Source organism: Myxocyprinus asiaticus, chromosome 44 (assembly GCF_019703515.2).
Source record: "Myxocyprinus asiaticus isolate MX2 ecotype Aquarium Trade chromosome 44, UBuf_Myxa_2, whole genome shotgun sequence".
Classification (NCBI taxonomy): Eukaryota; Metazoa; Chordata; class Actinopteri; order Cypriniformes; family Catostomidae; genus Myxocyprinus; species Myxocyprinus asiaticus.
Genome location: NC_059387.1, coordinates 20,450,136 through 20,472,751, shown reverse-complemented (window position 1 = coordinate 20,472,751; position 22,616 = coordinate 20,450,136). Strand labels below are relative to the sequence as shown.

General features: G+C 39.0%; 1 protein-coding gene across 2 annotated transcripts in view; it reads right to left on the bottom strand.

Moving 5' to 3' along the window:
• The window catches only part of LOC127434610 (extracellular sulfatase Sulf-1-like), a 61,462-nt gene that overhangs the window by 18,555 nt on the left and 20,291 nt on the right, over positions 1-22,616 (bottom strand). For both annotated transcript variants that reach the window (XM_051687451.1, XM_051687452.1), the window contains exons 2-9: positions 16,087-16,312; positions 13,083-13,322; positions 11,865-12,016; positions 6,391-6,560; positions 2,527-2,677; positions 2,253-2,428; positions 1,127-1,255; positions 763-819 (exon numbers count right to left, since the gene is read on the bottom strand). In XM_051687451.1, coding sequence (XP_051543411.1) covers positions 763-819; positions 1,127-1,255; positions 2,253-2,428; positions 2,527-2,677; positions 6,391-6,560; positions 11,865-12,016; positions 13,083-13,322; positions 16,087-16,252 — 1,241 coding nt within the window. In that variant the 5' untranslated portion in view covers positions 16,253-16,312. The remainder of the gene's footprint in view (positions 1-762; positions 820-1,126; positions 1,256-2,252; positions 2,429-2,526; positions 2,678-6,390; positions 6,561-11,864; positions 12,017-13,082; positions 13,323-16,086; positions 16,313-22,616) is intronic.

Here is a 22,616-nt window from a genome sequence, read left to right as displayed (position 1 = left end):
GAACTGATTATACACATCCACTAAACATCACCATGAGATCGAAAATGACAGAAAAGTTAGCACAAAAAAAGGTCATCATTTGTTTGCAAATGCCACTTTTTTTGTCGTTTAATGCATAGAAATTCATATACTTTGAAGTGTGGCTTCCCAAATACTTTTTGGGACCATGGCAAGGTACTGTTAGTTAAAAAGGGTAATCTGAACTCCATACCTACATTCCCCAAGTCAGACACAGGGTAACAATAAGGGTAATGCTTGGTAGACATATTAAGTCTGAATCTGATACCACAGGTAATATCATATATTTCCCTGGGGAAGGATTTGTTGCTTGGGAGCATCCTGCACAGTTGCTGAAATGTATCCAATAATGAGCGTATAGGACTTTCATTTAAATAGCTGAACTCCTGAGGACATGTTTGATTGAAGGATGCAAAATTCTGATATTACTGGGATGCTTTAGTGGTTTTTCATGGTTATTTGGCCAAAAAACAAGACTATATTTCAGATATTTTCCCACATTGTTAGGTGAACTTGACCCAAGTCATGTCAATGTAGAAGGATGTTTGAGTAATGGAATCTTAAATTCATAACTTGCACTTGATCTTATCTCTTGGCGGTTTCTCAGAAAAATACTGGAACGCAACGATTTGCATTGTATGTGGTGAGCCTCCCATACAGAATAAATCAATTCAAATTTATTTCACACATTTTGTAATGATTTTACGGTATGATTGAGAAAAGAGGGAATAATGTTTGTTTTACCCCCGCTCCACAAGGAATGTGTCCCTCCAGACTTTAGGTTTCCGGTTGGGTTTGAATCTGAAAAACGAAAATGCAAATATTTAATTCCTTTCCCAGTATTCTTGTCATTTGCATACCATAAGCATTTGTTTAGTTTGGCCTGAATTATGACACCTTAATCTGCTCAATAACTCCTGCCATCATGAGTGGTAGTCATCCAAGAGCATTTATTACATTCTTTAAAAAATTAAATCCAAATGCAAAACCATAACTTCCATAACTCAACTTAACTGATTTAAAGCTATACACAATGAGATACTACTCAACCGTATATTTCCCTTCAGACTGGGAATATCATGTTTTTCATGGAGAGGAGTCAGCTCACCTATTCCCCGTCTTTTCCTGCTCTAGAAGTTTCAGGATAGATTTGCCATCCATATCAGGTGGAGTGTCAAGACCAGCTATGTCCATGATTGTGGGTGCTAGATCAATGTTTAGCACAAGATGATTGTTTCTATGAAAAATAGACCATAACATAATGACAAAGCTGAAAAGGACTCACAAGTTGACAGCATTCCCACACTTTCTGACCAATGAATTTCCATGGCTTTTCCATGATCTTTCCAGTTGTTTGTGATTACTGAAGGACTTTTTAAAAATCATTCATATTCAGACCGATTCACTAATGAATCATACAGACTGAGTTGTGAACCAGTTCGACCATTTTATTAAAAAGAACAGACTCAACCAAACAGTTTGTTGTTGCTTGCAGGCAAGTTTTACTCTACACAAGTGCAATAATGAAATATGCATAAAGCATAATTATGCATATTTATGCAAAGCATAACTAGAAAAATTCATATTCTCTATTGAAGTTTCCATAACTTAATATTTTGACTGTTACTCTACCGAAAAACAAACATATCCTGATATTTTTACAAGAAATATCAAAGAATTTGATTAATTCCATGATATTTCTAGGTTTTTTTAAAATACGTAAATAAATTCAGAAAATAATTCTGAAGATATGCCGCACCTGAATATAAGTTACACCTGGTCAAAAAAGCATCGTTGAAAGTGACATCTGCGTATAAGTCACACTGATACTCTTTGTGTAATCATGTGTTTTGGTGTTTGACTGGCTGACATAAATTACATTATTCAAGTCGCTTTGGGCTATGTCATAGGATCTTCAGGGGGAAAAAAATCAGAAAAATAATTCGGAAAATAAGTTGCACCTGAATATAAGTCACACCTGAATAAAACAGCATTGTTGAAATAAAAAAACAGAGAAGCTGCATCCATGTATAATTCACACTGATACTCTCTGGGTGTAAACATGTGTTTTGGTGTTTGACTGGCCGACATCAATTACGTCATACTGTATAAAATGCTTTGGACTATAAGTAAGGATCATTCCGATGAGAAAAAAAAAAAAAAAAACTTTTATTCCTGAAATTACAGTGTGTTGTGCAAATGGGCTCAAAGTTTTAAGTCAAAACTGAATTTACCTTGCACCTGGCTCCACATTTGGACCCCTAACAAAGAATGGCACCCTAATGTCAAAATCATAGGGCATAGACTTCCCCTTGATTAGTCCAAACTGCCCGATGTGGTACCCATGGTCAGCTGTGTAAATGATATAGGTGTTATCCAGCTCCCCGGTGTCGACCAGAGCATTGTATATCTGGAACACACAGTGAAAAAACATTTCCTTTCAGTTCATATTAAATATCTTTAGAAAATCTATGATTTGGAGCAAGAAAAAAACACTAAACCACAGACCTTTTCCACTGAGTCATCTACAGACATCAACGTCTGGAGCCTCTTCCTGTGCAGGAAGTTGGTGAACTCCATGTGAATTGGCTTCATCGGGCCTGTGTACTGCATGATCCAGTGCTTGTCCATGTTTGGTGCATAGTTGTAGCTGGGAGTTCTACACGGAAGAGCACAACATGCTACTGTAAGTCAAACATGCACCTGTCTGCTATTTCACAACCACTTGTGTTTGTTGGTGTTGTCTGTTGTAAAAAACTTGACAAGCATCAATAATGCTCCAGTCGCACCCTCTCCACGGAAATGTACTAATTCTTCTTGCTAGGTGTTTATCTTGGGTTAACTCGCCATCTCTTCTCACACCAAGCTGAGAGACCCAGGGTTTCTTGGCAGTGTTTAATCGTTTGAGGGTTGGCACATGCGTAAGAAAAATAACAGCTTCCCCAGCCTTCAGGCCCAAAATAAAGTTTGTAATATGTCCAGCAACGACAGAGCTATAAGTAATTTGCATTTGAAGTGGAGAATAAAAAGCTGTGTAAACAGGAGGCTGTGGACTTGTTTGTGGAGTTGAGGTTACAAGATGGCCACCTGTTGACTGCAGCTGGCCAAGCTCCACAGCTGAATCATTGTGCTGGAGAGATGGCTTTCTAGGCAGGACTCTTGTGCTTGGTATCACTATGAATGGTGGTCACAAAAAAGCTCTATTCTGTCTGAGTGAATGGCTCCTAGGCTCTTCTCCTCAGGCTGTCTTTGTCTACTCTCTGAACTCTTCACACACTTAGTAAGGTACACTAATACACCACACAAAAGGAACCTGTCTCTTCACATAGGTAGGGAAAAGGCAGCATGCCACCAGGAATTTTGAACTAAAAGGAAGGAATTAATCTGGATCTGACACCCATCACAAAGCAGGGTGGAGCACCATTGTCTTTGCAGAAACTATGCATAAGGTTCTAATCTCAATTACACTGTAGTTGCAAACATAACATATTCCATTAATATTTTTTGGGAAAGTATGTTAAATTTAATGTGAATACTGTTTCAACTTAAAGGAACAGTTCATCAAAAAATGAAAGTGTTCCAAACCTGTGTCCCTTTCTTTCATGGAACACATGAGGAGAAATTTTAAAGAATGTTAGCAGTGCTCTTTTCCATACAATGAAAGTGAATGGTGACTGAGGTTGTCAGTCACTAACATTTCCTTTTGTAGGCCTCCTTTTCTCAGAAGAAAGGAAGTCGTGGCATTCAGGTTTGGAACGTCATGATGGTGAGTAAATAGAGTTTTTATTATTGGTTAAACTATCCTTTTAATATGATTTTGAATACAAAATATTGAAGAAAGTCATGCTCTTTTTCCTCTCAAACCCCTTTCATGAACAGGTTTGTGTTATGGCAGTGCAGCCCAAATGCTTTTCAGATTACTCGTATCAGTTACCCCACCAAAAAGTTTGCAGGCTTATGCAATGCTTTTCCAGACTGGCAACAAAATGATTTGTGGCTTTATGCGTAATAACTTTGGCAGGGTACAACATTATATTATGGACTTGATGAATAAACCACAATTGCATCTTAAACTGTTTCCAGAAAAACAAAATCCACTAGTCAACTTTGGCTTTAGAATTCAATGTTCCAGGTTTAATACATGTTAAAGGAATAGTTCACCCAAAAATGAAAATTCTCTCATAATTTACTCACCCTTATGCCATCCCAGATGTTTGTGACTTTCTTTTATCTGCTGAACTCAAATGGACATTTTTTAGAAGAATTTCTCAGCTCTTTTGGTCCATACAATGCAAGTGAATGGGTGCCAAAAAATGTTGAAGCTAAAAATTCACATAAGTTAACATAAAAGTAATCCTTAAGACTCCAGTGGTTAATGACTTCAGAAGCAATATGGTAAGTGTGGGTGAGAAACAGAACAATATTAAAATCCTTTTTTTTTTTTTTTTTTTTTTTTTACTATAAATTCTCCTCCCTGCTCAGCCAATCTCCACTTTAACTTTCACATTCACATTGGTGATTAACATTTTTCATGCACATCACCCCCTAGTGGATAGGGAGGAAAATTTCTGGCAAAAATGGACTTAATTTATCTATTTCTTACCCACACCCATCTTATCACTTCTAAAGATATGTATTACAACACTGGAGTCGTATGGAATACTTTTATGCTGCCTTTGTGTGCTTTTTAGAGCATTACAATTTGAGCACCCATTCACTTGCATTGTATGGATCTAAAGAGCTGAAATATTCTTCTAAAAATCTTTGTGTTCTGCAGAAGAAAGAAAGTCATACACATCTGGTATGGCATAAGTGTGAGTAAATGATGAGAGAATTTTTATTTCTGGGTGAACTAACCCAGCTCAATTGACAGCATTTGTGCATAATGTTGATTACCACAAAAAATCATTGACTTGTTTGTTGATTATAAAAAAAAAAAAAATAATAAAAAAAAAACATTTCTTTTTTTCTTTTTTAAACAACACAAATTGCAGTTACAGTAAGGCACTTCCAATGGAAGTGAATAGGGCCAGTCCATTAAAATTAAATTACACACGGTTTCAAAAGTATAGCCACAAGACGTATACATTATACGTGTTAACATGATTTTAATGTTGACCTGTGTTACGGTAGTAACCAGATTACAGGATTTATAGAGTTATGCTGTCATGACAACAAAGTTGTAATATTGGAAATAACACACATAATGCTAGTAAGCAATTTGATCACACTAAAATATAATGTTTACGTCTTGAGGCTTTACTTTTGAAATGGGGTGTATTGTAACATTTATGGACTGGCCCAGTTCACTTCCATTGGAAGTGCCATAATGTAACCATGATTTTTTCTTTTTTTTTCTTTTCTTTTTTATAATAGAGGGAAGAGTTCAAATAATTTTTTGGTGGAAATCAACATTGTTCTACAAATGCTGTCAACTGAGCTCAACTTGTTTTGAACCTGGAACATTTCTTTAACTGCCTGTATTGGATGGCCCAAGAGCAGCTTCTGAAGCCCTACTGCTCAGAATGCAACCTGTGCCTGCCATCTGTTTTCCTGTTCATTTGGTTCAACTTGCCAAGCAACCATTTTGGCATTAGAGCAACCTGCCAGCCAATGAACCTTGGGGTATCCAAGTGTGAGCTATTCAGAGCCCAGAGTATGCGCTTAAAAAGATATTAATAACACAATGGGTTTTCTAAGACAAACAATGCATTCCACACATCCCAAAACCAACATGGTGAATGGCATGATTGATATGAGAAGACCTAGGAAGTTGTGTTGGTGGACAAGCTGAAAGAACTGTGAGAAAGGCAGATAGAAAAGGAGATGCCTGAGGGACAAAAGTGTGATCTTTTCCTTATTCTAAGTACTTGGAGATAGCAGGCTTGCTGCCACAACACTGTGTGGAATAGGATCCTAGCCATGGATTTGATAGTGCAGTGAACCCATCAAGGTCTTGGCACCAGAATGGGGTCCATAAAAATCTCATCCTCCATCATCGTGCTTGGCATATGCCAGAAATGTACTTACATTATAAATAATTTAAATTTCAAAGTGGTAGAATCATGTGTGAAATGCATTTCAGGGCACTGTCATCTCTTAAGAGTCTAATTTTAATGGAGTATCCAAATATATGAGGCCACAAAAATTCCTAGAACTCAAACTTATATATACCTGTGAGACAAATTTTAATGGTTTAAAATGTATAGGGAAATTATCTGCTTGGAATGCTACTGTTCTTTTGGAATATGGGCTCTTGTGTGCCTTGGAATATCATATTATAAATACATACAGAAAAATAAAAATATCTAGACTCAACAATTCCAACGCCAGTGCCTATTTCGAGAGGATTTGGAACTAAATGACACTTACATGTGCTGGGAAGCATTTGGGAAGAACTCGGAGTACTGGGGTGCTGAATCCTCTGGGCCGTGAGGCGCTGCATGGCTGATTACCATCATCACCGGCCGATGCGGGTACATGCGCTTGGACATTCTGAAGTAGTCGATACTGTTGTTGGTGATCAAATCAGTGAAGTAGTCCTAGAATTGACCAAAGAAATAAATCCATAAACTGAATAGAAGTGTTTAGGTTGCAGTCCCAAAATCTATGAGTAAGCATTTTCAAGAAATGGGTTCCCTCTTGAATTTCCAAAGAGATTCTAGAACAGTGGTATTGGATAATTGTTTTTTTTTGTATTTTTATTTTTATTTTTTTGTGGTTATCATTACTTGAAGAGACTTTAACATTTTGTTCTACAATGTAAGTTACTTACCCTGATACAATAATGTATCAAGAATGCTAGTAGTGTTTATATTGAAATATTCAGCACTAGCTTTATTGAGTTGTTCTGTTTATGTTCTAAACATAAATGTATATTTTATTGTTTCCTGACAAATGACAGTTAATTAAGCAGCAATTTGTTAGCAACTTAGCAAAAGCATACAATGGCTTCAAAAATGTATACTTAAAGGAATAGTTCACCCAAAAATGAAAATTTGCTGATAATTTACTCACCCTCAGGCCATCCAATATGTATCTGAGTTTCTTTCTTCATCAAAAGAGAATTTAAGATTTTTAGGATTTCATTTCAGGCCTCATCCTCTAAACAATTGAATGCACTCCATTTTTTTGACGGTCCAAACTGCATATTTAGGGTGCATCAAAATAATCCACACGACTCAGTCGACAAATAAAGTTCTTCTGTGTTTGAAATTGTTTTGGACTGTTTTGGTTTGTGAACTGCACTTGGTCTGTGCAAGTTTCTCTTGTAAACAATGACAAATTCCTGCCTCCTCCACGTGATGCGTGACTTACCAATGAGCTTACGTCATCCCTCTCATGAGCGCGCATCACAGAGATGTACGTGGAAAAATACACTGGCTACCACCCCTGGAGTTCGCTAGCTCGCTTGTTCGAATCCCAGGGCGTGCTGAGTGACTCCAGCCAGGTCTCCTAAGCAACCAAATTGGCCCGGTTGCTAGGGAGGGTAGAGTCACATGGGGTAAACTCCTCGTGGTCGCTATAATGTGGTTCATTCTCAGTGGGGCACGTGGTGAGTTGAGCGTGGTTGCCGCGGTGGATGGCGTGAAGCCTCCACACACGCTATGTCTCTGTGGCAACACGCTCAACAAGCCACGTGATAAGATGCGTGGGTTGATGGTCTCAGACGCAGAGGCAACTGGGATTCGTCCTCCACCACCCGGACTGAGGCGAATCACTACACGACCACGAGGACTTAAAAGCACATTTGGAACTGGGCATTCCAAATTGGGAGAAAAAAAAAAAAAGTATATAAAGTATTGTTTTGTTTCTAAAAATAATAACAACCTAAAAATAATCAATCCTTTGGGTTCAGAAGAACTTTATTTGTCAACTGGAGTCGTGTGGATTATTTTGATGCACCCTAAATATGCATTTTGGACCATCAAAAAAATAGAGTACATTCATTTGAATTGTTTAAAGGAGGAGGCCTGAAATGAAATCCTAAAAATCTTAAATTCTGTTTTGATGAAGAAAGAACTCAGATACATCTTTGATGGCCTGAGGGTGAGTAAATTATCAGCAAATTTTCATTTTAGGGTGAACTATTCCTTTAAGGTCAGACTGTGTAATTTTTATGGAATGATATGTGAAAGTCTCTTGAAGTAATGTTAACCACAGACCTTATTTTATTCATAAATGGAAAACTACGCTGTTCTAAAAACCCATCGGAAAATCCAGAGGGAGCCAATGGTGAATTAGCCTACAAATTTATGTCATAAATGAAACATCTCATTCTACCTACACCAAGTCATACTGACTGATGCAAGCAGTACTTTACAAGTAAGAAACTGCTGCATACAGTTTATTTCACAGCTTGAATAAATAAAACAAGTTAAGGTAGATTAGTGAAGTTTGACAAACTTTGACGTTGGCTTGACAAAGCCTGGCTTGAAAGTTTTAAAAGCTTGAGATCTGAAGGTTTAACAGACCTTACAGTAAGACACACAGCTAGTTATCTACCAAGCTAGCTAGATAGACAGATAAACCATCAGATAGATAGATAGCTAGACAGATAGAGAGACAGTTGATTAAGGTCACGTCCAGAGTAGTCTGGGTACCAGTAAGTTTGATGTCGCGTCACAACGCCTTGAGGCTGCCTACGTTGGACTCGTCAAAGCAAACGTTCTAAACCATTTATATTTCTTTTTGGCAGGAGTAGCGCCAGCACGTGCAGCACAAAATACAACAGGGCATCCATTTACTGTCAGCACAATGCAACTTACACACCAAGCGTAGACCGCATCATTGATTTTAATGGGAGTGATTTGCTTTTGTTGCGTCGCGCCGCTTGTGTCTGTTGTAGACCGGGTGCAAGGATAAGAGGCAAAATCAGTTTAAGTTTAAAAACTCAATTTTCAAACATCATAAGTATGCTGTTATGTAAAGCGTTTACAAAAGTCTTTGTTTTCAGTGTCGTTCCAGTGTGGATAAGAGCAGTAAATGTAGCTAAATTAATGCATTTTCAACAAAAAAAGTATTAGTGTGAATGTGACCTAAAGGCCTTCTGAGTGGGTTTGTTTACATTTCAGTGTTTAATTTTTTGACAGTTGGAGTTTGAAGAGTCTTTGTCTGCTTGAACATTCCATAAGTGCAAGTCTATCCACCTTTTTCCTGAAGGAAGTGTTCCACGGTTCACCTGTTTTCAATTTTCTCCAGTGTTTTCACTTCCATCAGCGTACAGTATATTTTTAGCGGGTAATGTAATGTATTACATTTGTAAAAATTGGCAAAATGTGGCTCTATATTTCTGATACTTCACTTGCACTTCACAGTGCCTCACCTGAGTGTGTAGATGTCATGAAGCGTTGGTCCGAGGTTAGCTACGTTTATATCATTAACTACTTTGAGTGCTATGACAGCCAAAAACTGCACAAGCTGAGCCTGAAATTCATTTTAACTCCAAATAACACTTAAATGGTTGTTGTTCTCTGTCTGGATCGCTCTCAGTAGTTTTTACATTGCATCTTGAGACCAGAAACAGAAAACAGGCAATTAGAATCATAATGGCACCACCCAGTGGTTGCTCAGGAAAACCCTAACCCAAGTTTGTAGAATAACAGTATGTTGGCTTTGTCAAGACAACCAAACAGTGAACAAATGAATTTATCCACACAAAATTAAGATTCTCTAGTACTAGGATCAGGTGACAGAGCTCATATGTTTGTTTAAAGAACCATGTTGTGCTTGTGCAAACCAGTAATGAAGATGTCAAGTGTGTTGACACCTTCACTCAATAGTAAGAGAGGGTCGTAGCCCTCCATAGAGTTGGCGTTATGAAAACAGCAAGGTCTCAATCTTACTGCTATGAGGCTCAGCAGGAATGTGCACAAACTCTGAGGGTTTAGGGGTAAAAATCACGTGGTACTGAAGCTATAAGCCCCTTGATGGCAGCGCTCCTGGCTCGGCCTGGTTGTGGGAAAGCCTCTAACCCCCCCTGACTCTCCCCATTGCTAAAACATCAGCTACTGGCATCTGTGGGAGTGAAAGTCTTATGAAGGCTATTGTACAGAGACTTGTGCAGTGGACTATGCTCCTCAGCATTCCAGCAAATGCTTCATTTCAACAACATCTCTTTTGTTCCTCTAATTGTCCCAGCATCTGTTTTGAGTATTTTGGAAATCTATTCAGCATCATCTTAGTGTCCAGAAGTGAGTGAAAGAGCACTGTTCGTAACATCTGAATGTGCCTTCCCTGACTAACATATTTGAGAATGGATCTAAAAATTGTTTTGCTTGGACTGACTTAAGGCACAAACTGTTCTAAAACTATTCAACAAAGATGAGTCAAATTTTTATCAATTCACTTGTTGACTAAACGGAGGCTACAGCTCATTTAAAATGTGTGGTATTCTTCAATAATGAGAATCACTGCAGGGACATTTTGGCTATACAAAATTTGGAGCAACATGTCAGCTTAAGATATTCTTTACTTTTCTCTTTTCCAAAGCACTGCATAGGTTAGCCTATGCATTAAGACATATTAAAGCTTTATTAGCAAGTTTCAACCTTTAAATGGGAACTTATTACAGTGTTCCTAAGGGTTTCCTGGAACCACTTGAACATCTAGCCACATGATTTCTCCAGCCCTCAATAGAGAAGCCTTCAGCCTCTTGTACATCTCCACTTGTGGGTAACAACACCTTCATCCAATTCAACAAGTGGGTTATTGACATCCAAGTGCCAGTCCAAACATTTATTTACTTATTCCTTAGACTACCTGGTAAAAAAAAAAAACAATATCAGGCCAATGTGTGCCCAAACCATGAAACCTCTGCACAAAATTCACATTCCCCAAAAACATGCTACCTGGGAGACAGCAATGAGGGAAGCCAAAAATGTATTTTGACAGCAGCTCTAAAACACACTGTGGAGATTGAAGATAGCCATGTCAGATTAAACAGTTTGAAACCAAATTTTATCATTTATCACATTTTTATCACAAAGATGGCAAATGTAGTGAGTTTTTTTTCACCCTCACTATTTTTTCACAGATAGATACCAGATACTGTGAACCATTGCTATGTTCGGAATGGAATACTAGCTTACCAGTAACTGAATACTGCACAGTATATACTGCATCATTTTTTTAAAAAAAATTTTTTACAGTATGTGTAACAGAATGCATAATGCAACAATAAATGTTTAAATGTTACATTGTTGTCATGTTACTTTGCATGCTTAATTCAGTAAGTGGCATCCAATTTATGAAAACAAAGCATGTTTTTTAATGAATTTTTAACTTGAAATGCCAAAAGACATTATAAAATTAGTCATGAAAGAGAAAAAAAACAAAAACATACTGCATTGTTGGATAGAGTACACAGCACGCACTGTAGTATTGTGCACATTTAAGCCAATGTAGCCGGTCATCCGTGTATTCTACAAATACAGTAAATGTGCATACTAAGCACAGTATACATACTATATACACTGCAGAAATAGTTATAGTATGGTAATATTCTTTTCCGAACAAAGTCCATGTCCACCCTTTCAAATCAGCGGTTTGCAAAAAACAAAACAAAAAACAAACAAAAAAAAACAACAACTTTCCCCCAACATCTCTTTATTGTCTACCAAGTCTTATTTGGTGTAACCAACTACTGATGATACAGAAGACATACCCCCTTTAATATCATCACATTCCATGTGGCATCATCCAACACAGGTTTTATATGCAATTAGAGGCCTGAAATTAGTTGAGAACAGACCTTACAATTGAGTTTAAACTGAAAACAGAGTTTAAAAAAGGAAACTTTGGCATGATGACAGTGCTGTGAACTTGCGTGACCAGAACGCACATACCTTGGCATAATCCGCTCCATGCTTTTCCTTGTTCCCATTCCGACAGACAGTGTAATTATAGAAACGGGAATTTTTGATCAGCCCCACCCATTCACGCCACCCAGGTGGGATGTAGCTGCCGTTGTACTCATTGAGGTACTTCCCAAAGAAAGCTGTGGGACAAAAACAAACAACATATAAACTTGATTCTATGTTCAGCGAGGTAGCAGAAAGACTAATATTATCGTCACCTCAAAACATTGCTTTTCAGTAGCACCTGTAAATGTCCATTTCAGCATTGGGTTCAGGTTGCATCTTTTTTCCACTGAGCTAAAACATGTTCCAAGAGCCAGGCAAGCAGCCAGTCTGCCCCAGAGAGTTAATTGTAGACTAACACATCAGCTGAAATAAACCACAAGCTGTGGCAAGAACCCCTGTATTCAGGGTCAGAATGTGCTGTAACTCTAGACACACAAAACAGGGCTGGCAGCACCATGTTTAGCTTTCACAAACCAGACAGTAAGATTGAAGATGGCTGTAAAACCTTTATTTAACCTCAAGGAACAAATTTAAAGCAACAGTCCAGTGGAAATACAAAATTAATTCAACACCTTAATGAACCTATAAAATCAAAACTGGAGTTGTGTGGCTTTCAGTCCATGTCTTTTAGCTTTGAACCTATCTACATGCAAGTGTACTACAAAAAGTTGATAAAATTAACTCTTAGCAGACATACACATTTAAAATTGACAGGGAAACAGACCAAAAACATTAATGACTCCTCTTGCACTACACAGATTTTTGTCCAATCAACGGCTTTTTAGAACGAGAATATCCCTCCCCCTAATACCACCTGCAACCAAACTACAAATCAAGTAGCAAATAGTGGTTCATGGCTGGGATTTGACTAAATTCCATTGCTGATTTAAAAAACAAAACAAAAAAAGAGACTAACCCTTTGAAATGGGAATATGTCAACATAGGACAGAAAACTGCACTCGTCAAGTGATGTCTACAGAATTTTACCAACACAAAACTGTAATTGTGTAGTATTTGTAGCTTTGGAAGATCTAAAAAGATAAGCTTAAGGATCACATCCAAAAGAACAACAGAGAAGCATATTAGAACAAAGATTTACATAATATTCATAAATCAAGCATATCAGAATGGGTCATTAGGTTCAAATTTCAATCACTCATTTGAGTTTACAGTATACTTATCTAAATCAAAATCTCTTACCTGTTCTGTATCCAGTATTGTTGAGATAAACAGCAAAGGTACGTGGCTCATGCTGAGCTTGCCAGGAAGGCGAAGAACAGTTCTCGTTGTTGGTGTATGTATTGTGGTTGTGAACGTACTTCCCCGTCAACATGGATGATCGTGATGGACAGCACATGGGCGTAGTCACAAACGCATTGGTGAATGAGGTACCACCGTCCTCCATGATCTTACGAGTTTTGTTCATCACCTGTAGTGAACCTGCAGCACCAAGCAAGACAAGTGCAATTTCAGTACCAAGCTCTACTGAAACAGTTTAAAAAGTCTGTTGACTTTTATATGGACATTTTTGCATTTGGCAGATGCTTTTATTCAAAACAACTTGCATTCAAGATACACTTGTGTTCCCTGAGAATCATACCCATGATCATTGCATTGCTAGCACCATGCTCTACCAGTACAAGAACTCTATATTCAAACCTCTTATCGTTCTTAAAATACATCATGCAGTCTGAAGAAGCCAATGTAAGAGTTATATGTGAAGAAGGCTTCCTGCAGCTTGTATGGCAATCCAATGATTGGCTGTGGTTGCAGGACTAAGGCCTTCAGCCTTTTAGATGTTTGAGTGAAGCCATTAAATATTAAGGCAGGAAATCAGTCAAACCTGTGATGACAGTCTGAGATTGAGACCTATTGAATGTTATGCTCTCAGAGGTAGGAACTTGATCCAGTGACAACAGTTAAGCTTGCAATGTGTGTCTGACATAGCTGTAATGGGACAGAAATGAACCGAAGGCCTTGGGTGGCAGATCAAGAAGGCTTATAACAACAAGCATGCTAATGCTCCCAGGACACTGGACTGAAGTGCGAGAAGGCTAAAAGCATTTTTCTTGTCAGGGTTGAGTTAATAATGAATGGTTCAAGCTAAAAAAAAATTAAAAGAAGAATGACAAGCTATAGTGTAAATGGATAAGAAATACATTTGTAACCCAACCCTGCTAAGAAATCCAGCATTGCTGGTCATCAGCTTAAGTTGTTTTGTGTGCTGGTCCCCCAGCATGGCATGCTGGTGTGCTGGTGACTCTTCCAGGCTTTTTAATTAGCTAAACTAGCTAAGACCATGCTGGCCAAACAACTCTACCAGCTGGGTTCTGCTGGTGAAAAGCATGGTTATGCTGTTTCACCTGCTAGACCAGCACCAAACCAGCACTAATCAGCATTAACCAGCTTAGACCAGCATAGGAATTGCATGCTGGTTAAACTGAATTTTTTATCAGGGTATAACACCATGCTGAAAAAAACAGCTTAAACCAGCCCAATGTGGTCAGATGACTCCCAGCCTGGCCAAGCTGGTTAAGTGGTCTGTTTTGATGATTTTAGAGGGTTTTTGGGCACTTCTCAGCCTCAAAGCCAGGCTAGTCAAGTTAGGCCGGTTTGTTTTGATGGTTTTAGAGGGTTTTGGGGGACTTGTCAGCCTTCAAACCTGGATAATCTGGTTAGGCTGGTCTGTTTCGATAAGTTTTAAAAGTTTTGGGGTACTTGTCAGCCTCCAAGGCAGACCAACCAAGTTAGGCCAGTTTGTTTTGATGGTTTTAGAGTGTTTTGGGCACTTGTCAGCCTTCAAGCCTTGCCAATATGGTTAGGCTGGTCTGTTTTGATAGTTATAGAGAGTTTTGTGGTACTTATCTGCCTTCAACCCTGGAAAATCTGGTTAGGTTGGTTTGTTTTGATGGTTTTAGAGGGTTTTTGGGAACTTGTCAGCATCCAAGCCTGGCCAATCTGGTTAGGCTGGTTTGTTTTGGTGGTTTTAGAAGGTTTTTGGGCACTTATCAGCCTCCAAGACTGGCCAAACTTGTTAGACTGGTCTGGTTTGATGGTTTTAGAAGGTGTTTGGGCAATTATCAGCTTCCAAGCCTGGCCAAACTTGTTAAGCTGGTCTGTTTTTAAAGTTTTAGAGAGTCTTGGGGGAATTTTCAGCCTTCTACCCTGGACAATCTGGTTAGGTTGGTCTGTTTTGATGGTTTTGGAAGGTTTTGGAATGAATGAACGAACGAACAAACACACTTATAGCGCTTTTCTGAAACCACACTCAAAGCACTTTACATAGGGAACAGGGGACTCTCCTCAAACACCACCCGTGAGCAGCATCCACATAAATGATGCAACAACAGCCATAGTGCACTAGTACATTTAACACACACCAACTATTGGTGGAGAGGAGAGAATAGAGTGATAGAGCCAATTTATGGTTGGGGATTATTAGGAGGCCATGATTGATAGGACCAATGGGGTAATTTTGTCAGGACACTGGGGTTACATCCCTACTCTTTACGAGAAGTGCCCTGGGATTTTTAATGACAGAGACACAGGGGGACACAGAGAGTTAGAACCTCAGTTTCATCCAAAGGACGGTACCTTTTCTAGATATCCCTATCACTATATTGGGGCATTAGGACCCACACAGATTGCAGGGTGAGCACCCCCTACTGTCTCACCAACACCTCTTCCAGCAGCAAGATCGTTACCTTAGATCGTTTTAGAGTTTTTGGTGACTTGTCAGCAGGTCAGGTTGGGAGACCAGATGACTGACCAGCTAAAAACCATCTTAGCCAGGCTGAGAGACCAGCTAGACCAGCTGAACACCAGCTAGACCAGGCCAGGAGACCATCTAAACCTACATAAACAGTTAAGACCAGCAAACCACCTTAGGCTGCTTTAAAATGTTCTATTTCAACAGTGTAGTTATTAATTTTATACTCTTTCAAACAAAACATTTTTTTTTTTTTTTTTCAAAAAATCTTTAATCTTCAACTATTTAATTGAAGACGGTACAAACGCACACATCTGAATCAGTAAGGGCTCATCTTTCTCTGGGCAGCATTGCCATTTGTGATGATCTCTAAAGCAACTTTTCCAGACTACTTGCCAATTCATAACTATTGCGTGCCGAGTGCTGACAAATGGGGTCTTCATCTTATTTGCCTGCAGAACAGATGGGCCATTAATGATGATCTGGTATGCTCACCAAGCTCCACGTCCTGGTCATCTGTCATGATGAGTATGATGTTGGGTCTGATGTTCCGCCGGTCGCCCTGAACCCGCCCACGCAGGCCCTGACTGCGGGTGGTGAAGCCATAGCAAACCAGTGGGGTGGCCAGGGCCATCATCCAGGCCAGGCACACCAGCTGCATGATTAGATCGCAAACAGGGGCACAAGAACACTCAGAAGGCTCAAGTCTTCACAAGGTAATCTGTTTGGAGAAGGGAGAAAATATGTTAAAGCATTAATGACTGAAAATTTGTGGGTGGGATTTCTAAAGAGGTGAAAACAAATGTTACTTTGGTTAACAGAAATTGGACCTCTGTGAGACAAGTAAATCACAATTCCAGATCCTTGTCTGAAACTTCTAATAAATCATTTACATCAGCTTTTAAGCTTCATATCGTTCACAAGCACGGGAACAGACCATAGAAAAATCGCAATACTTGCACTTAAAGCTTACATTAATATAATACCCTCTTACAGCAATGTCAACATGTTTTAAAGGATATTAAAATGACATTATTTACTCACCCTCATGTTGTTCCAAACCCTTTTGACTTTCTTTCATGGAACGCAAATAGGGATGTTAGGCAGAATGTCAGCCTCTGTCACCATTCACTTTCACTGAATGGAGCTTTCATTATGTCAGTGAATAAGAGCAATGTCAACATTCCTAAAAATTTCTACAAAGAAATTCAGGTTTGGAATGACATGGTGAATAAATAGCAAGGCTTTTTTTTTTTTTTTAGCTATTCTTTAACCTTCCATCATGCAGCATGGATGTGCTCCAGCCAATAGGCACATGCAAACAAAGACACTTTTGGAAACTAACCAAATAATTTTTTTAAAACAAAACTGCAAACTTACTTCAAATACTTAATGAACATTAAAACACAACACAAATCCTCTAAACCCAACCTGTACTGCTCTCAGCCGAGCAGCCCACGGTAACGTGGTGTCATACTTCCAAAAACTGTAACTTCAGTCACACAGACCTACACTTGTATGTCCAGACACTTTAAAGTCAAAAGGCCAGCAGTAGTGCAGCACATTTTCCCTCCGTGTGTGCATACAACCCAGCTCTTTCTCTCTAATCAGTCACACTCCTTCAATGCTACTGAGGCTTTGCTATTGGCTATTAGGGGCTGCACAAGCCCACACCCAGCCAATCACATTTTATGGCAGGGTTGTCACTCAGAGGGCCCAGAGCTTGTGACCCCTAGTGGACACCCGGTGGGAATTACGAAGCCAGCAGAGGCAGTACAGGGGGGAGAGGGTTCCGCTACATTAACCCTTGTGCTGCGGTCACCAGTCACAGATTTACACTTACCCCTTTAACCAATCCCACAGTTGCTCTGTGTGTCAAGGAGGGGTAAAAACGACAGTAAAGATGGCAGGCCAAAAGTGACTCATTGAGATCTTGTGTAGTTGTATACATTTTAATTTTTCCACAGACATGCTAAAAAAAGAACACACACACACACACACACACACACACACACACAGACACACAGACACACACACAGACACACACACACACACACACACACACACACACACACACACACACACATTTTGTCATAATGTACTGGTGCTCACCAAGATGTTGCATTTAACATCAAACAATGCAAGTTCTGGAGTGAGCGCGCTTCTCTCATAGCACTCATGAATCCACATCGGATGCCAAGATTTGCACTAAAAAAATGACTAATATCGTATGCTTACAGAAGACTCAAAATATAATGCACAAGTCGCATGGACTACTTTTATGATACTTTCACTTTCAAGCTTCATAAAAGATGCAATCACCATCCACTGCCACTGTACTGAACAGATGGACTGTGATATTAAATTTTTTCCTTTTGTGTTCCACATAAGTCATGCGGATTTTTGGAACGACATGAGGGTGAGGAAATGAAGAAAAAAAAACATTTTTGGGTGAACTATTCCTTTAAATTTTCTAAAAGCCAAACTCAGCCTTGAGTTCAAAGTCAATGTGAATTGCCATTTGCAACCCATTTTACTTCCATGATATTCTCTTTGTGAATATTCAACCCTGCCTGGCCGTGACGTCAACGAAGAAAGGAAAGTCATTTTAGAAGAATAGCATAATTTTTGATGAAAGATTATGAAGACATTCAGTGCATTAAAGGGATAGTTCACCCAATAATGAAAATTCTCTCATCATTTACACACCCTACTGCCATCCCAAATGTGTATGACTTTCTTTCTTCAGCAGAACACAAAGATTTTTAGAAGAATATTTCAGCTCTGTAGATCCATACAATGCAAGTGGATGGTGATTAGCACTTTAAAGCTCCAAAAAGCACAGACAATTATAGTAAAAGCAATCCATACGACTCCAAAGTGCTAATCACCATCCACTTGTATTGTATGGACCTACAGAGCTGAAATATTCTTCTAAAAATCTTCGTTTGTGTTCTGCTGAAGAAAGAAAGTCATAGTAAATGAGTAAATGATGAGAATGTTCATTTTTTTGGTGAACTAACCTTTTAAGAATGTAAATAAGGTCAGTTTAGATTTCGTGTTGCCTTTGTGTACCTCACACATTTGTACTAAAGAAAAAGACTTCAGAGTTCACACATTTTAATTTACCTACTGTTTGGCAGCATGCATGAAAGTGGGTTTGATTGATTTATCCGTCCAATTTCTCAGCGTAGTTTATTGTATAAACCTTATGAGGACCATATTGCCTTTGGCCTCATGCTGATCTTTGTCTCAGATCAATGAACTGTTAAACAATACTGGCATTTATGCACCTGAGCCCCATCTTATGCCATTCATTTGTCTTGATACTTTTCCTTGGCAACGAGAATGACCAAACTGGACTCCGAATAGTCATTCAACTTTTTTAACAAAAAGAAAAGTGAGAGTCAATGAATAAATGAGTAAATCAGAATCAGCACTGGTTTTAGAGTATCGACTCAAGGCCAATGCACACACATTCAAACTAACCATACTCCATTTGACCAGTGGAAAATCCCTTAAGCACCAGTGACCTGAATCAAAATCAAATAATAAGGAAGAGGAATCTTTTCAAAAGAACAAAGTTAAAGGGATAGTTCATCCCCAAAATGAAAATTCATATTGTCCAAACATGTATGACTTTCTTCTGAAAAAAGGAGAACAAAAGGAGACAATGAAAATGAATGGTGACTGAGGCTTTCATTCTGCCTAACATCTGCTTTTGTGTTCCACAGAAGAAAGTCAAATGGGTTGGGAGCTAATGTGAAGTCTGATAAGAGGGGACTCAAAGATTCTGTTGAATGGAAAAGCATTTGTGCTTGTTGTCCTCCATCAATGTATAGCTGATGGGCTGTCTCTCAGATGGGGTTCTAAGTGCTTTTTTGGATGGAGTGGGTTTCAGAAAGGCAGCATGAGGGCTAGCTAGTCCAGTCATTCTGACAGCACTTTGCAAACACTGGCGCTGTTTGGACAAACCCCTGGTGCAGAGCATGGCAGGGTCCACTCATTAAGACTACAAGCACACACGCACACACATTATGACTTCCAGAGCTCTCAAAAAAGTTATTAAATGGATAGTTAGCCCAAAAATGACAATTGTCACCATTTCACAATGTGAACCTTGATGTTGTTCAAAACCATATGACATTATTTCATCCATGGAACACAAAAGGAGTTGTTAGGCAGAATGACAGCCTCAGCCACAACTTATTTTGTGGTGAACTATCCATTAAAAACACACCCAAAATAATATAAAAATAGATATGAGTTTCAACCTAAAATGCACTAAAATATGCAAAGCAGACACATGCAGAAATATACTTTCCTTTCAGGCATCCATTTTGTGTCTTCATGCAAATTAGATTTACATTTTTCCATCAGTATTCAATTTAAAGTTCTAAATGAATCCTTGCATTGACCTTATCATACATCTACAATAAGAACTATTGTGTGATGTGCCTCCAGCAATTTGAAGCTAACATTAATAGAGATGGTTCAGTCATCATTTACTCAACCTCACATCATTCCAAACCTGTATGACTTTCTTCCATGGAACACAAATGGAGACATTGAAAATGAATAGTGACAAAATATATCCTTTTGTCTTCCATGGAAGAAAAAGGTCATACAGGTTTGGAACAACATGAGGATGAGTTAATAATGAACAGCATTTTAATTTTTGGGTGAACTAGTCCTTTAAATCCATATTGAGCTCAATCATGTGTTCCTCAAGCAACCCTAAATTGAACTGTCTCTGCCCTCAATGATGACACATTCACCCTCATTCTAGCACTGTAATTTTAGAATGCAGTCAACTCAAAATACCTCTCCTATTTTCTTCCCTGGAGGGAAAAGGGTCGTGAATTATAATTTTATTTTAATTACCCTCATTACTGTGAAAATGCGTTCCAGTCTTTGGCACTGGCAAGAACAGAAACCACTACTTTGCCATTCTCTGACGTAGTATGAGTCCTCCGCTGACCCTTTGCCTAAGAAAAACAGACCTGCAATCCTCCATCCACTATTTTCATGAGTAATGAGAAACAAAGCTTCCGCATGACCATAACTCTCACACTGAAACAGCACTGGGCCAGTATGCAGAGATAATAATGTGATGTTTGTGTCTGAAGCCTTCCGCTGAAAACCTGCTGACTTCCTCTGGCTTTACAGAAACTGTTTTTCAGACTAATGTGCTTTTAAAGAACACTGCCCATTCAAACAGAACAAAAAGTACCACAATTTCAATTAGCTTGATTTAAATGTCTATTTTGAAACTATTTAAAATGTCATCCGGTTGTACTGACGGACTGTGCATATGTCTGCAGATCTCAGTGAATTGCCTGGGCCAATGCATTTGTCTCTGGAAAGGCCTAAAAGAGTAGGCAAACTCCAAAGCCTGCAATGAACGAGCAAGTCAAAAATCCTGTGGACTGTAATTTATGAAAAGGGCTACAAATGAAGTGGAAAGAACAGAGGAACACACAGATAAAGCTTGACAAATAGCATGGATTTATGGTGTCCATGAGTTAATAGTTACAAAATAAAATGAGTCATTCACTGCCAATCTCAAGAAACTATCCGTTTAGTTTTGTTGCCAGGTTTAATGAGCCAGTCACCTGAGCAACAAATGTCATGTGACTAATCATGTGACTAATGACGCTGATTGGTTGCTCGCACCAGCCAAAACTTAACCTCTTAGTTGATCTGAATTAAATTTTTCTTAAATCATTTTGGAAATCAATAATAAAAGTGATTTTGGTGGGAAATACGTACTTTGTATTGGATAAACTCTTTCAGGGGTAAAACATATAATGATGGAATGATGGTGTAACCTGGAAAGCGTGATGTTACGAGTTTGGTCCTGGCCAAAGCAATGGTTGTTCTCAAGCTACGGCAACTTGAAGCTTGATTGTGGTCAAGATCATTGGAAGTCTTTAATTTCGTGCTCTTTACCCAGACCCGATGTGCACATCTGTTGAGAGCCATGCCTTTGTAGGCTTGCATAGTAGAGGAACACAAGAAAGCTTTCTTCTGGGCCACAGAGAAGCACCAGTGCAAGCATCGTCTTTCAGCCCTTATTGTTTTTTAGGGATTAGAGTAAATGACCCAGTAAATTAGCCTCTACTGTACTAATCAGAGCTAAGCTGGGGGAATAATATTTGGGATTTATTAAGAAAAAAGGTCTTGAAGGTTCAAAGGAGCTAAACAAAAAGGCCACTATTGGACTTTTCAGCCTGACACACAGCTGCCAAATAATAACCCCCTCCCCGTGAAAGAGGGACAATTTTCAGATTAACTGGATGACAGGACCAGGGTCCATCAATGCGATCCAAAAACTGTACTTTTATGATTTCGCCATGACCCCCCCCCCCCCCCCCTTGTTTTCTACCATGTACTGCTATCAGAGACAGTGGACCAGAGGTTTTTGGCAAGCAAACAGCCGCCACTGCTGCTTGTGGTGAAGGCCCAGACCACGTGCTTTTTATGTGCCCTGAACCCCCTTTGAACCACTTGGTAATGTGGGGTGGTTAACCCAAACCTCAAGCACCTGGGCTCTCAGAAGGCTCTTCAAAACAGGGGTTGTTGAACTCACAGGCTCCACAGGTAAGGATAGAGGAGTTCCTGAGGAAGAGGCCATATGATTAGGATCAGAATATCATAACCTAACACATTCTCCTTCCCAGCCACTCTGGGTTTTAAAATATCTAGCCCACATCTGGCCTAGTCTAGTTTCTGTCAATCTTTCGTCAAGAAAGACGAAAATGCCAAGGCAGATGATAACTGCTAAATCACTTGAAAATCTTGATATTAAAGGGATAGTTCATCCAAAAATGAAAATTGTCTTCATTTACTCACCCTCATGTTGTTCCAAACCCTAATGAATTGCTTTCTTCCATGGGACACAGAAAGGAGATGCTAGGCAGAATCAGAATGTTGAGAACTGACAGCCTCAGTTCAGACTGAATTTAAGTGTATAGAAATAAAGAGAAGCGTAAACATTCTTGAAAATGTTATGTAAGAATGTT